Genomic DNA, 14048 nt, shown 5'->3' with positions numbered 1-14048 from the left:
AACATGCACTGCCCATGTTAGTAAAAGGCTAGTGATTTCAAGCAGCTACTATCTTTCTCAACCTCATTCTAATCTTATAACCGGGGACTGCATTGCTCAGCTGTCTGCACTTTCAGCAATCTGCAATCAGCCTTCGTTCATGCCTCAGTGCCCAAGAAAAATAGTTTAGGATAGCCTGTCACGTCCGAACACCCGGTCGGTCCACTTTGCGAAGCTGTTCAGCCATAACTACGACGCCCCCCAACCTGAGCAGAAATCCCCATTCTCGAGCTCGCTGGTGGCTTTCTACTTTGCATTGTATCGAAAATAACAAAGCATCAGAAATGGACGGCTTTGACGTTTCCAAGGCTCCTCCCGAGTACCGAGCTGTTGAGTCCATTGCCAACCTCTTCGTCCTTGGCATGGGTGTCGGCTGGCTGATCAATTATGTGGGGATGGTCTACAAGTCATTCAAAGATAAGACCTATGGAATGGCCATTATGCCATTGTGCTGCAATATTGCCTGGGAAGTTGTGTATGGCATAATTTATCCCTCCAAGAGCTGGGTGGAGCAAGGTGTTTCTCTTGCAGGCCTTAGCATCAATTTTGGTGTTATGTACGCTGCTGTTAGATTTGCACCAAATGAGTGGACTCATGCCCCTCTGGTGATGCACAACCTTCCACTTATCTTTGCTATTGGAATGTTCGGTTTCTTGACTGGTCATTTGGCCCTGGCAGCGGAAATCGGTCCCTCTCTTGCTTACTCGTGGGGGCCGTGGTGTGCCAGTTACTCCTCAGTATCGGAGGACTTTGTCAATTGCTTTGCAGGGGGAGCACACGTGGAGCTTCTTACACCCTATGGTAAATGCTCTATACCTTGGTTTCTTGCTACAGCTAACATCAGGAGGCTGTCTCGTTTTTTTGGATCGTCATGCACGGTGGTATTCGCATCCCTGAGATGGAAATACTGGCCTGAGTCGTTTGCTTGGTTGAACAGTCCCCTTGTTCTGTGGAGCTTGGCTGTCTTTCTTCTCACAGACGCCTCTTATGGTGTCTGCTACTGGTATGTGAGACGGTACGAGGAGTCACTCGAGGGAAAGAATAAGCAAATATAAGGTTAGGGATCAACCAGGTAAGGGGCTTCACGAACAGCGACCGGCTTTTCAGTCCGCCAATCACTTCATGTATGGCACAGGTTGATGCTCGCTCAACCCTCCGTGTTGCGACAATATTATGGTTATTATTGGGTTGGAAGGGTGTCAACTTCTTAAGTAGTTAGGTATACTTGCATTGCAGAAAGGGTAAAAGATTGTGTTTTTGAATGTTATTTGGTCTGTACTGTTATAAATCCCCAGAAATGCACAACGTGGTTGGTCTAATGTACATGAGTCTCTTGCAGAACTGCAGGCAGTCTCCAAGATGAACAGCCCATTGTGTAATCAATTGTCGACGACTGGTCATATATGTGCTGGGATTGCCCTGACATGGAACAACAAGGATATAATGCTAATGTTCTGTGTGATCTACGCGTAATATATGCAGTACGCCACGTCATATACTTCTACAAATACATTAACCTGTAATCAGACTCCCTAGTTTCCTAACTGGTAACGTAAGGTAACTTATATGTAATATATCATAATATCTCCTGCAAGTGACCCACTTGTCCCGCGTGTGCGAGGTCTTGCAGCCCTTCATTTCTGATCAATTGATTAGTGAGGGGCTTAGAGTCATCTTTTTTGGCGTATGTCTTCAGGTGCCTCATACTGAATATAGGCATCGATTGAACCAAGAGGAAGTCGTTCTGAAAGGCCGCACTACTGGGGCTGTGCCAATGTCTATGATTTGCTTTTGCTATCATCGTTTGCTGTATAGACTCCTCACCAGACTTCGAACACAATGACAAAGTCACACGCCCCTCGTCAGTCTTACTCGAGTCGAGAAACTGTTCAATCTGGCTGCTCGGCCATTGATCGGCCTGGGTTCAAGGTTATCGTTGTTGGTGGATCAATTGCGGGTTTGACATTGGCCCACTGTTTAGACCGAGCAGGAATCGATCATATCGTTCTCGAGAAAGCGAAAGACATAGCGCCGCAGCTTGGTACCTCCATTGGCATCTCGCCAAACGGGGCGCGGATTCTTGACCAGCTTGGAGTCTACGAGGAAATCGAAAAGTGTATTGAACCACTAAACGTTGCAACGGTGAGCTATCCAGATGGCTTCCATTTCAGCAGCCGCTATCCCGAAATCATCGGCCAGAGGTCTGTCACAGTCCAACCTCTCCAAAGCCATATTTTTGGACATAAGAATTTATGTTGGGCATAAAACAGGTTCGGCTTTCCGATAGCTTTCCTGGATCGACAGAAATTGCTCCAAATTCTCTACAACAGATACCCAAAGAAGCACAATATCTGTCTCAACAAAAAGGTGGTCAGCATCCAAACGTTAGGAGACGATCTGGGCGTGACTACCGAAGATGGAAGCATTTATACAGGGCAGCTGGTCGTCGGTGCAGATGGTGTTCATAGTCGAGTGCGGTCAGAGATGTGGAAAGCAGGAGAGAAACAGAGTACTGGTCTGGTCAGCGAGCGCGAACGAACAGGTAAGTACCTAGCACGGCATACCTGATTCAAATCGCTTTTTTTATTCCCTTGTATTTGCAGTAGACTAAAAATCTCTGTAATTTGCCCTGCCAGGTATGACTGTTGAATACAGCTGCATCTTCGGCATTTCTTCACCTATCAAAGGACTAGAGATGGGAGATCAAGTCAACGCATTCTTTGATCGCCTCACCATTATCACCATCCATGGAAAAGACAGTCGTATTTTCTGGTTTGTGATCCAGAAGCTTGATGAGAAATACACCTACCCTAATAGTCCTCGCTTCACTGATGCCGATGCCGCAGCTATGGCTGAGAAGTTGAAAGATGTACGATTTTACAGAGATATCACCTTTGGACAGGTATGGACGAACAAGGAAGTTGCTTCAATGACAGCATTGGAAGAGACCATCTTTCAAACATGGCACCATGGGCGTATGGCTCTCATGGGTGATAGCGTCCACAAGGTATGAGAAGTAAAATCTCCTACAAGTTTTCTTTTCTTGCCTCGTCTGTCTCGTCCCCTGTACTAACATCGCCGTCTCGCACTGATGACACCAAATATCGGGCAAGGAGCAAACTGTGCTATAGAAGATGCCGCTACTCTGGCCACCCTTTTGAACAACCTCGTGGATGTGGCCAACGCAAAACTACCTTCAAACGCAGAAATTGAGACCCTGCTTCAACGCTACAGGAAAATACGATACAGCCGTGTCAAGTCTATTTATAAAACCTCCAGATTCCTTGTTCGGCTTCAAGCTCGTGACGGGTTCCTCAAGGCCATGTTTGGACGCTACTTTGTGCCGTACGCGGGAGATCTGCCGGCTGAGCTAGGGTCCAAGGCGATTGCTGATGGTGAAGTTGTTGGATTTTTACCTCTTCCATCACGATCCGGACCGGGTTGGGTCGACTACAGCAGTAAGGGCAGGGGTTGGGCACAAACACTTCAATTCGCGCTCGCCATCATTCTACTGGCATTGGTTTTGCAGTGGACTGGAAATATGACGCCCTCTCTCTTCTTGTGGTCGGACTGAGGTGGTGGCCAAGATTCATTGATTAGTTGTGGTGTCAAGTGGTTTAGCAAAGATGTTGTGAAGCGAGGATAGAAAGGAAGACCATTGTGTTTTTGGCTTGCAGGTCATAATGTAGTCTATAGACTCTTTTCATCAGACACCCGATTGAAGAGTATATGCACCTCCAAGGATGTATCTCATTTCCTTGAGAGTTGATTCTGGCGCTTTAGCGTATCAGGAGGGACTTGAATTCGCTCAATGGCACAGCTGAGGCCAAGGCACAGATTACGAGTAGTGAACTAAGCGGAAGGTCAGAATGATCCTGACCTGCGTCGACATATCGGAGTCAATCACGAGAGAGCGATGATGCTGTGACCATCTTTCTATTGTATATAAAATCACTATGTCCAATGTGGAGAAGATGACCCATGGGGAGTCATACTATGTCATGCTGTGGAATTTTGCGTGGATAGAAGGGGCTCTCACTGTTGTAATCTATAATAATGGAGAGGATAATGATGGTCTTGTGGTCAAGGGTCCCTAACCCAAGCATAAATATCAGGATTAAAGATGTGAAGAGCAGCAAGAGGTTTAATGAATCAAGTATAGAATTCCATAACAGTTGTTTAAGGAGACAGAAAGTAGAATAAACCAAGCAGTAAAGTTCATAACAAGGCACAAAACTAGCATTAAGAACTTCCATGGCGAAAATCTGCCCTATGCACCTAAGTATCTGCGGAAAGCTTGAGAGGCTGGAACAACAGTACAATACATAGTTTGAAAAATACCAAATGCTAATGTTGGCAAGAAGGGTCGTATGACATACAAACATCAAAGGAATAACACATGTTGCATTTCTAATTACAGCCCATAGTAAGAGTAGATTATACTAGATACACAGTGTGTATTAAGCTTGCTTTATCTTCTTTGCCAACTCCTTAGCAGTCTGTCTGTAGGGCTACCTGAATTCCACCTGCATGAAGCAGCGGTATTCCTATCTCTAGTCTGGAAAGTAAAAGTAGCACAACATATTCTCTCCACTTTTCCTCTCAGCTTAACTTTCCTTGCAGCTCCCACTTCTGTAATGTTCTGGGCCTCTTCGCAATGAGCACTTTAACTTCAGACTAAAACTTCAACCTGCAGTAGTAGCTGCCAACTCGCCACGTCAGTACCTCTATCACCACTAAGGCCAAGTCTGTGCATTTTGCTGAAAAATGGTCTTGCAGTATTACTAACTTGAAGCTGATTGCCAAGGCTCCACTCCTGGCGATGATATTGAGCCTTCTGAGCACTAGATCTCTACAAGTAATTTCACAGCCAATGACTCCTAAGGGAAAAATGAAAATAAAAATAAGCATGCAAATGTAGTGCTTTTGCTGCTTGTTAGCTTTTTGATTGAGAAACCTCAGCGTTGTTTTAGCATGAATGAAATTTGGGTTTGACAGTCTCCACAATGTGGGGCTTTTCCTCAGATCAATTCTTCGGTGGGACATCGTGTCAATTTGGCCTGTTGTCTGAGTCTATTCATTTATCTGTTCAAATTTTGCACCTTTCTTTGCCTTTACCCTCCTTTCAGTATCTACATACAGAAATTGTGCATTTAAGTAAATTTACAACTTTCTAAGCACCTCAGCAGAGCACAGATCCATACAAAGAGTCTGTTCACCACAAGTCATAACTGTGAATCTTATATCTCAATATTATTTCGAGACAGCTACATCATTAAAAGGTCACCAGGTTCTAGTGACCAGAGACATGCAGGCTGACCATTCAGCAAGACTGTCTTCCTCTTTCTATAATCGAACATTCTCGCTGTTATTGAAAGTCACCATAGGGTAATACGTCTTGACACAACACTATAAAAAAGGGTATTGCTGTTCAGTCAACAATGACCTGAACAGCTCTGCTGTAGTTCTGTGTCACTAACTATTTACATCCAACAGATGGATTCCTATTTTTTATCTCGCCGTGGGTTTTCCTCGGGATGGGAGAATCGACGAATATCCATTGCAACTAAGGCGGATGTAATCCTACGTACAAAATGGGTGCAGACGTGGCTTATAGACTTTCGTCCCTTGATAGTATGAAGAGAGCCTTGCTTGAGCTGCATCGAACATAGTCCCTGTATTTTCAAGGTGAATTCCCAATCTAAACCACCAACGAACGAAGAAATAAACATTAAATATGCCTCATTTCAAACAATGTCAGGCGTATTTCTTTCTAAAACTGTCACGAAAAAGGGTCGGTCAGAAATGCTTATGGCTGACATGGGAATATGTGATAACTCAGCGACTGGGTCAGTTGCTGACAGCTGAAAACAAGTATTAGTATTCCATTAATTGTGCGGCAAACGGGGAGGAAGTACTGACCTTGATGCGTAGTAACAACGATGCCAGAAGCTTATATATAATAAGCCTTAAAATATTCTGCCCGACGCAATTATGGGCACCGTACGCGAAGGTAAGGATAGAGCGTTCCATGACTAGTCGTTCCTCATCAGTACACTCGAGCCATCTTTCAGGTCTGAACTTATGGACATCGAATCCAAAGCTGCTATTGCGGTGAATAACATGCTGCACACAGCGCACCGTGGTACCGGGTGGGATGTCCTGTCCATATACGTGTGGTCCAACCTGACGCTCAATGACAAACCTTGTCAGAGTTCTATAACGCATCGCTTCTTTTATGTCGGCGTCCAAATATCGAAGGTTCCGTATATCTTTCCACTTTGGTGGATAGGACAGGCGTCCATGGGCAACAGCAGCATCAAGTTCGTCCTGGACTTTAGAGAGAGAAGCGGGATGCTTGAGCAAATCGTAAGCATAAAGATAAGTGTAGAAGAAGTATTTTGCACACCACCAAGCAGGGCAGTGTAGGTCAAATCAATCACACCGTCCATACTGTATAAGTCAGGATGTCTCCGGAACACCTCAAGGAAATAGCCAAGAAGGTCATTTTGATCAGACTTCTGGGCAGCGTGGTATCGAGCATGAGCTAATGACTCCGCGCGAAGGACAAGGCCATTCCTTGGATTTATAAAGTAGCTGACAATGTAGTTCAAAGCTCTCCCGAAGGTTGGAACGGTAATGAGAAAGACTATAATAGCGGAACGCAAATATTGTCAATGTAAAGACGCCGTCGACGTCCCTACCTTGCTTCATCATGTGCGCGCCGTGGGAGAAGCCGATCCGGTTTATGGCGTCCAAGGCAAAAAGAGGGATCCATTTGGTAATATCAACATCTCTCATGCGGCTCAAGTGTGTCTCGAACTCGCTGATAGTCTCTTCGATCCGCGGTTCAAACCCGAGGACTGATTCCAGTCGCTAATAAGGTGCCACTGGTCGTCTCAGAGCCGAGTGGAACTTTTCGTCTAGGATACCTTCCCACCCCATAATTCTCTTCCCCTTAACATAAGCAATAAGCATTTGATACAAAGTTCCCTATCCGAAAGGTCAGTGTTCTCGAAAGTAAACCAGTTAGAAGCTTACCTTCGGCAAACGGTAGATGTTCTTGATCTCTGCAGGATCTGCAACGCTGACATGGTTTGGACCGACGCGCACCAATGGTCCATGTCTTTTGTGAAGCTCTAGGACAACCTCCGGTAGGTCACCCTTCAATATGTGAATGGCTTGCCAAAGGGTTGTAAAGCGAGCAATCCAAGGGCCATTCAGGTGCCGAAGCTTGAGCCAACGCTGCAGGAGCAAAGTGAATAGTACTAGGCATGTTATGAATGTATACATTGTCTGGCTAAACGTTGAACAAAAATAATGGGCTATTTCAGAGAAGGAATGTAAAGCACAGGATAATACACATAGGAGATACCAAGCCTACGCTCATTAAGAGCAAAAATTCTTTTAGATGTAGGGTGAGCTTTAGTGCCATCTAGGGCCACGATCAAAAAGACCATAGCATTTGGCAAATAGAAGTTAACAATGGCGATCCAACAGTATGAATGTTTTTCTATTGACTAACAGCCACAGCTCCTCCCTTGCATATGTACGAAAGCCGACTGATCAGGCAATTACCTAAGGGAACTGTTAGTCGTTCTCACATGTAACAGTCACAACTTAGTATATGTACCTAACTGGCCCTCCTTCTCTTTTTGCTTATTGTTATCTCATTGTCTCCGAAAAACTTTGCTTCTGCCCTGTTTTGTCAATAGCTCAATTCCTTGTATGATATAGTATCAGTACTATATCAACAGGTTTGTATTACCCTCGCGACACACCTGCCTGCATAGTGTCAACCCACGTTTTGTCATCCAGAATTGAAAATTACAGAGCTAGTACCACATCATTTATTATATTAACTATTTTCACTGATTTTTATTGTTATATGTATCCAATCAACATATCCACTCAGATTGTTATATATAGGATCTTATTGTTGGTTAGAATAGTGGATCAGAGCTCTTTGGCCAGTACAAGGCGTATATGAGTTTGGTGTCATGTTCAGAGATAGCTATATGTGGACAACCCTCTGTCTACATGTCTAAATCTTGGGTTTCCCAGCTAAGAATGCTACTGTCCCAACAATCTCTTTCCTCTCTTCTTCTCCCAGCTTAATCCCAAACACACTCTCTAGGGCATTGAGCCTCTCCTCTTCAGATCCGAATCTCATTCGCCGTGACAATTTGCCCCCTTGGAACCAAGTCATAGCGTCATTCCAGATCATCGCCCAACCAACAGGCTTCCTGTCTTTCAGCACGATCCGAAATGCAATCACTCGGTACATAAACCAGGCTCGCTTGTTACCACGAACCGCACGCTCTACGGCTTGGTAATCGCTTTCAAGCCACTCGCTCTCCGTGAAGGCGTATATGTCCGTCCAATCCGGACTGCTGTCAAACAGGAACTGCAGCCGCCAGTACTTGAGATGTCTGGCACGACCCTGGTCAATCGGGGCATGAACAAGTCTGCCTCGTCGTCCGAGGTTCCCGTCACCATCAGTAAACTCGAGTCCATCTCGAAGCAGGACAGGGCCTACCGGGCCGTTGGGGCCAAATCCTGCGTCAACGAGGAAGTCGTTCCCATCTAGCCGGACGATGAGAATCATATGTTGCCTTTTACGGTCAGCACACGTACACCGACGATGACATGGTTGAGAGAAGGAAAGAATAACCAATCTCCAAAATTCGCGCGGCCATCCTTGTCCTGCGCTGCCACGCTGGCCGATTTGTTTGTGCGTGCCCCACTCATGTACAGCTCAAACCCCAGTGTCAGCAACACTTCACCGAATAACCGAGTGATTTGAAAGCAGGTACCGCCCTGCCGGCGCCGAACAATCTTCTCGTGTAACAACGACGGGCTGAGAACTAGAATGCGATCGACGGAATAGTGAAGAGCGGTGTTTTCGAAGGGCACAGCGGCCAGATGGTGATGGAGAAGACAGGTCAGCGACTCCAGGCGATCCCTACCCGCTAATAAGGCCTCGCGGGCGTCGTTGGGTAAGTTGACACGGTCGAAGTAGCCGGTAAGTTGGGCTTGCGTATATGCCATGATGGATAACGACCACCTGAGTGGCCGGTGTTGAGTATATCAGGAGAGCAAGGTGCATGAGGTGCTAGATATCTCACGCTGTGACCAGGCTTTGATATACTTAGCGACGTTACATCGTTGCCTAGTAGTCTATGAGGGATAGATCTATCATGGCTTGTGGCTCTAGGGTAGAGCCTTGTCATTAATGATGGACCTCGCATCCAATCTCACGATTACCCAACAGAATTCAGGGATCCCAGCAAGCGGCGAATCAAAGAGCAAATCAGAAATGGTCAAAGATTATCGAGTGCCGCCAAGAGTCAACCCCTGCTTCTCTTTAGGGGGCCCGTCCAATACGAACTCACTGCTTCAGCGGACGACATGGATATCAGACTGTGCGCCGCCAGGGCTTGCTCATATAGACGTGGCGCAAGTCCTCGGCTATGGGGAATGGTGGGCGCTGATAACAGAAGCCATCGATTCAGAGAGCCAGGGGTCCACAAAGGTGAATCAAGCGTTTACCGAAGTAGCCTCCTGTCCTGCTTGCTTGATCGGGACTAACCGCCAGCACGGGCATGGGCTCACAGCCAGGTCGGTCGCTGCTTAACACACGACTCATCAATACAAGCCATCACAAACAGCAGGAATGACTTGTCCGACCTACGGTCCAAGCTGGTAATGACGTCGTGAGGCAAAAGGAAACCAGTTTCACTGGGCCGTTCCCTGGTGCCTTCTTTATCTCTTTGCACAGTCGGATGCGCTCGCAAATTGCGCTTCTCGATCAGCTTTTGACAATGATCAATGCTGATAGTCGTCGTCGACGACTGAAAGAGCATACTTTCCAGCTCAACTATGCTTTAACGCATATATGCTCAGCTTAGCGCACAGGAATCGCCTCACCATCTCTATCCGGAGTGGTGATTCCACTCCACAAACCCTGAGTCAAGACGACTTGCGCGATCAAACAAGAACCAGAGGCCGTTTGCACCAACGTTCTACACCTCGAGATCGTAAGGAGTGCTAATGGCTGGGATTCCATAGTCGCACTCTGCCTGGGGTGGTACATTCCTCATTGATCCTCCGGCTACCCCATGCTCTCCTTGGTAGCCGAACTGTCTCGTGCTCTGGAGTCAGATCTCTATCAGACTAGTCAAGGTCAATGCAACTGCCTAGCTTGAGTGAGTCGAAAGATTATGTCGCACACCAAAGTGAGACATGCAGGGCGCTAGCCGAATTGTCATGTACCATTCCGCGCTATCGTAGGGGTAACGAGCCATTCATCCTCCATTGCATATATGGCAATGTCTAATCCCTCCTAAGGCCAAGACGCCTATTGTAAGACAGCAGAGTGTTAAAGGGTTGAAGATGGTTCTGTTATGGAACACTGATGGATAGTCACTAGCAGCTATACTCCCGAACGAGACTCTGACCTTGAGCCTCTACAGTCGGCGCCAAACAAATGTGTAATTGGCCAGAATAATGTCCACCAACCTTGGCAAGTGTGTGCACAGCCTATAACAAAGCAGACTTGTATTAGTACCAAGCCAGGCTCCATTAGCCAAATCATAGAGCAATAACCCTTTCAGAATTAGCTGCTGTTTTACTGAGAATACGGCGAACAAGGTACAAGTTCTTGTAGCTCAAGTCTAAGCCACAGCCACGTAGTCCATGTGCAATGCAGACACAAAACCCCTGACATCCCCTGAAGAAGAATGTGCGGCTATTCCATATTCGTCGATATGTGAGATCCACCCGAATTCCAGGATGCCTCGATCACGAGTTCCACAATCCCCGGCGTTCATCCACCTGGCCAGCAGGCTGAGTGGACTGGCGTTCAGCATAGCATGTTTCTATTACCTGCTATATCTGGCAACTCACTGGGGCGATCGACACACCTATTTTGCCATCTTCGCAGTAAGCGACCGTTGCTTTAACTATGGACGTATCTGACCTTGCAGGTATCCACTGCGATAGTCGTCGATCTGATCGAGGTCTGCGGTCTCCTCGACGTCTCATTCACTCTCAAGCGGCTGGACGTGGGCTGGCTGATTTCCGGTAACGTCGTCTCGATGGTTCTGGGAGTTATAGGATGTCTCCAGCTGGCGTTCAGCGACTGGGGTCTGAGCAATGCTCCGTCTGATTATCCTCGTCCGTGGATGGACACGTTGGACCTGGCGTTCATTTTGATGATTCCTTTTTCCGTATGTTTGTCCCCTGGTTTAGGGATTTGGCTGATGATGTAGCATCGCGCGTTTGATTTTTTCGATACTCGAGTGTGTGATCTGTTGCAGGATGCGTCGGAGGTTGAGGGAGAAGCGTGGAAAAGAGGGAAGAGGGACTGCATTGGCGTCGATGTCTCCTGTTGCTGTGGGTGCTAAGGAAACGCCAAACGATGCTTGATCAGTGCAAATGTACTTTGCATTAATGCTGTATGCTGACGGAATGAGTATGACATCAGTTACTTACTAACTATCCAGTGGTATCAAATCATTTGACCATCAATTCAGTCTAATGAGGCACAGTAATATCATTGGTGGGGTAAGAATTTGGTGATATACCTTTGGACTGTATGTACTTGGCACATCAGGAACATACCAAATTTTCTATGAAAATGACCCACCAACAAACCTGGATAACAATATTGATGTGATGTAATGTGGGCCAACAATCTGTTGAAATTGTTGATAGTTTACCCAATTGGATCGACACGCCAGGAGAATCAACGATATCGAATGCTAATTGACTGATGTGCTGCCGAGGACCCAGATGAGATCCACTCATTACGCCATGAGCCCACAATTCGACACCAGACAAGATATAGGCCGATCTTTCGGTTTGGAGGTATCCAGTAGCCGGTAATGAATGGGATTGCGCAAGTTGCCTGTCATCCGAATGCTGTGTTCGTTAACCGAGGTTTCAGTGCGCGGAAAAGTCAATTCCTTCAGTGGATATTTTTGTTGTCTGTTTACTACTCTTCAATATACCAATTGATACTCAGATTGGCGTCACTGGAATGATCGAGGAGTAAACAACATGGACGAAAGACCTCCCAGACGTCCGCGAGCGAAGGTACGTAAAGTCTCACGACTGATGAAGTAGGACACATGTTGACAGCAAATAGTCCGAAGCAGTAAGACGACTACGAGATCCGACAGAAGCAGCCGCATCACCAACTAGGAGCACTCCAGCAGCCGGTCGTGCGGATTTCATCTCGCCCACCAGACGCGCCTCTGGCCTCGAAGGCCCCGAAGCCTCAGGGATAGCCAATTCTGGTCTCCGGCGACGACGCAGCGGAGTACCAAGCCTCACATCCCGCACCACACTGGCACAGCGAACACAGGGGAAATTCACTTTAGCCGGTCCAGAGGAAACAGCTCAACTCAGACTCGCCCACGAACCATTCGTCCATCCCGGATACACAGAGCTCAACCCTGCATATGAGCAGCCTGCAAACGCAAAGCCGGTATGGAGTTTAGCGAAGCCCCTGCCGCGGGTGGTGCGGCCGGGCATGGTTCCCACCAAGGAGGAGTTACTGGAGGCGCGGGCGAACGCGCAGTTGCCGGCGGAGAACTCGCAGAAGATGGGGCTGGAGGTTGATCCTAATGATCTTGAAGCTGGGCAGATCGAGAAGACCGCGGATCCGCGCAAGATGGCGGCGCAGGTGGAGGATGCGCGCGTGCAGCGGGAGAATAACTTTGTGAATAAGATACTGACTGGGGATGGGGGGTCAACCCGGCGGCTATCGCGTACGTCGTCGGCTCGTATGCGGCGTCCATCATATGTGGAGGGCGCGGTGGACCAGTTATCGACCTTACAGGAAGGTGAGCATCCGGCGGAGACGCAGCAGCCTGAAGTCCCCGGCCAGCCGCAGTCTCCCCAGCCGCAGCAGGATCTCACTGCTGAGGCTCTGCAGCCCGTACCCGAGGAGCTCGAGCATCATCTAGACGAGCATGAGCACGACCAGGAATACGAGGACGAGCACGAGGACAAGGATGATATGGCCGACTTTCCTACGCTCGACCACGCGGCTTACCCGGAGGACCTGCATCCCCTCGTCCAGGAGCTTGTCGAGGAGGAAGTGCACAACAACCACACAACCTGGTCCGTCATCCGCACGCACCACCGCGAGGAGCTCGCCGAGGCCCTGGCTGTCTTCGTCCAGCTCACCGTCGGCCTGTCCGCGGATCTGTCCGTCACACTAACCGGCGCAGGGAACCCCAACACCACAGCGTGGGCGTGGGGATTCGCTGCCATGATGGCCATCTACATTTCCGGTGGTGTGTCGGGCGCGCACCTCAACCCAACCATCACGGTCATGCTATGGTTCTACCGCGGATTCCCCAAACGGAAGATGCCGGCTTACTTCGCGGCGCAGTACCTCGGCGCGTTCATCGCCGCGCTGTCAGTGTACGGGCTGTACTACCACTCCATCCAGCAATACCTATCCACCAACACACCAACCGACATCATCAACAGCTTCATCACTAGCCAGCGGCAAACATGGATCGGGCCTGCGACAGCGTTCTTCAACGAGTTCATCGGAACGGTCTGTCTCACTGTAACGGTCCTAGCACTGGGCGACGACCAGAACGCTCCCCCCGGAGCCGGCATGAACTCGCTCATCATCGGCCTCGTCGTTGCGTGTCTCAGCATGACATTCTCGTATCAGACAGGCGCGGCATTCAACCCCAGCCGCGACTTTGGGCCGCGGTTGGCACTGCTGGCGCTGGGGTACGGGAGTGAGCTGTTCACGAATCCGTATTGGTTCTATGGGCCGTGGGCGGGATCCTTGGCCGGGTCACTCTTTGGAGCGTTTCTGTACGATTTCATGATCTTTACGGGAGGAGAAAGTCCTGTCAACTATCCTCTCTCCAGAACGCAGAGGGCGATGCGAAAGAGTAGGGCGAAGTGGAAGAGGAGGCTGCATTTGGGGAGGGAGAAGACCGTTGTTCAGTAGGTGAAGTCCTCATATGTATAGA

The 14048-nt window shown here is 48.2% G+C and overlaps 6 protein-coding genes across 6 annotated transcripts; 4 read left to right on the top strand and 2 right to left on the bottom strand.

The window, feature by feature from the left end:
* Positions 1-323: 323 nt before the first annotated feature.
* P174DRAFT_513879 (uncharacterized protein) lies at positions 324-1094 on the top strand (the record flags this gene model as incomplete). Its single annotated transcript, XM_024832024.1, has 3 exons — positions 324-757; positions 778-840; positions 887-1094. The coding sequence occupies 3 exons, from the start codon at positions 324-326 to the stop codon at positions 1092-1094; spliced, it is 705 nt and encodes a 234-aa protein (XP_024679932.1).
* Positions 1095-1878: 784 nt separating this feature from the next.
* Positions 1879-3613, top strand: P174DRAFT_513878 (FAD-dependent oxidoreductase; the record flags this gene model as incomplete). Its single annotated transcript, XM_024832023.1, has 5 exons — positions 1879-1926; positions 1969-2240; positions 2310-2581; positions 2676-3029; positions 3153-3613. The coding sequence occupies 5 exons, from the start codon at positions 1879-1881 to the stop codon at positions 3611-3613; spliced, it is 1407 nt and encodes a 468-aa protein (XP_024679931.1).
* Positions 3614-5786: 2173 nt separating this feature from the next.
* P174DRAFT_505457 (cytochrome P450) lies at positions 5787-7383 on the bottom strand (the record flags this gene model as incomplete). Its single annotated transcript, XM_024831262.1, has 6 exons — positions 7081-7383; positions 6972-7032; positions 6744-6902; positions 6449-6688; positions 5962-6374; positions 5787-5903 (listed from the first exon to the last, which is right to left on the bottom strand). Exons 1-6 carry the CDS (start codon positions 7330-7332, stop codon positions 5787-5789), a joined length of 1242 nt encoding a protein of 413 aa, XP_024679930.1. The 5' UTR covers positions 7333-7383.
* A 627-nt stretch (positions 7384-8010) lies between these two features.
* P174DRAFT_392531 (arylamine N-acetyltransferase family protein) lies at positions 8011-9213 on the bottom strand. The gene is made up of 2 exons (XM_024823558.1): positions 8714-9213; positions 8011-8654 (listed from the first exon to the last, which is right to left on the bottom strand). The coding sequence occupies exons 1-2, from the start codon at positions 9088-9090 to the stop codon at positions 8084-8086; spliced, it is 948 nt and encodes a 315-aa protein (XP_024679929.1). The 5' UTR covers positions 9091-9213; the 3' UTR covers positions 8011-8083.
* Positions 9214-10810: 1597 nt separating this feature from the next.
* On the top strand, positions 10811-11447 carry P174DRAFT_452694 (uncharacterized protein; the record flags this gene model as incomplete). Its single annotated transcript, XM_024829099.1, has 3 exons — positions 10811-10983; positions 11028-11270; positions 11313-11447. Exons 1-3 carry the CDS (start codon positions 10834-10836, stop codon positions 11445-11447), a joined length of 528 nt encoding a protein of 175 aa, XP_024679928.1. The 5' UTR covers positions 10811-10833.
* A 655-nt stretch (positions 11448-12102) lies between these two features.
* On the top strand, positions 12103-14026 carry P174DRAFT_422513 (MIP/aquaporin family protein; the record flags this gene model as incomplete). Its single annotated transcript, XM_024825052.1, has 2 exons — positions 12103-12138; positions 12191-14026. The coding sequence occupies 2 exons, from the start codon at positions 12103-12105 to the stop codon at positions 14024-14026; spliced, it is 1872 nt and encodes a 623-aa protein (XP_024679927.1).
* Positions 14027-14048: the final 22 nt, after the last annotated feature.

This window comes from Aspergillus novofumigatus (assembly GCF_002847465.1).
Source record: "Aspergillus novofumigatus IBT 16806 chromosome Unknown P174scaffold_6, whole genome shotgun sequence".
NCBI classification, from domain to species: Eukaryota; Fungi; Ascomycota; class Eurotiomycetes; order Eurotiales; family Aspergillaceae; genus Aspergillus; species Aspergillus novofumigatus.
Note: the sequence above shows the minus strand (reverse complement) of the source record. Positions and strands in the feature narration are given on the sequence as shown.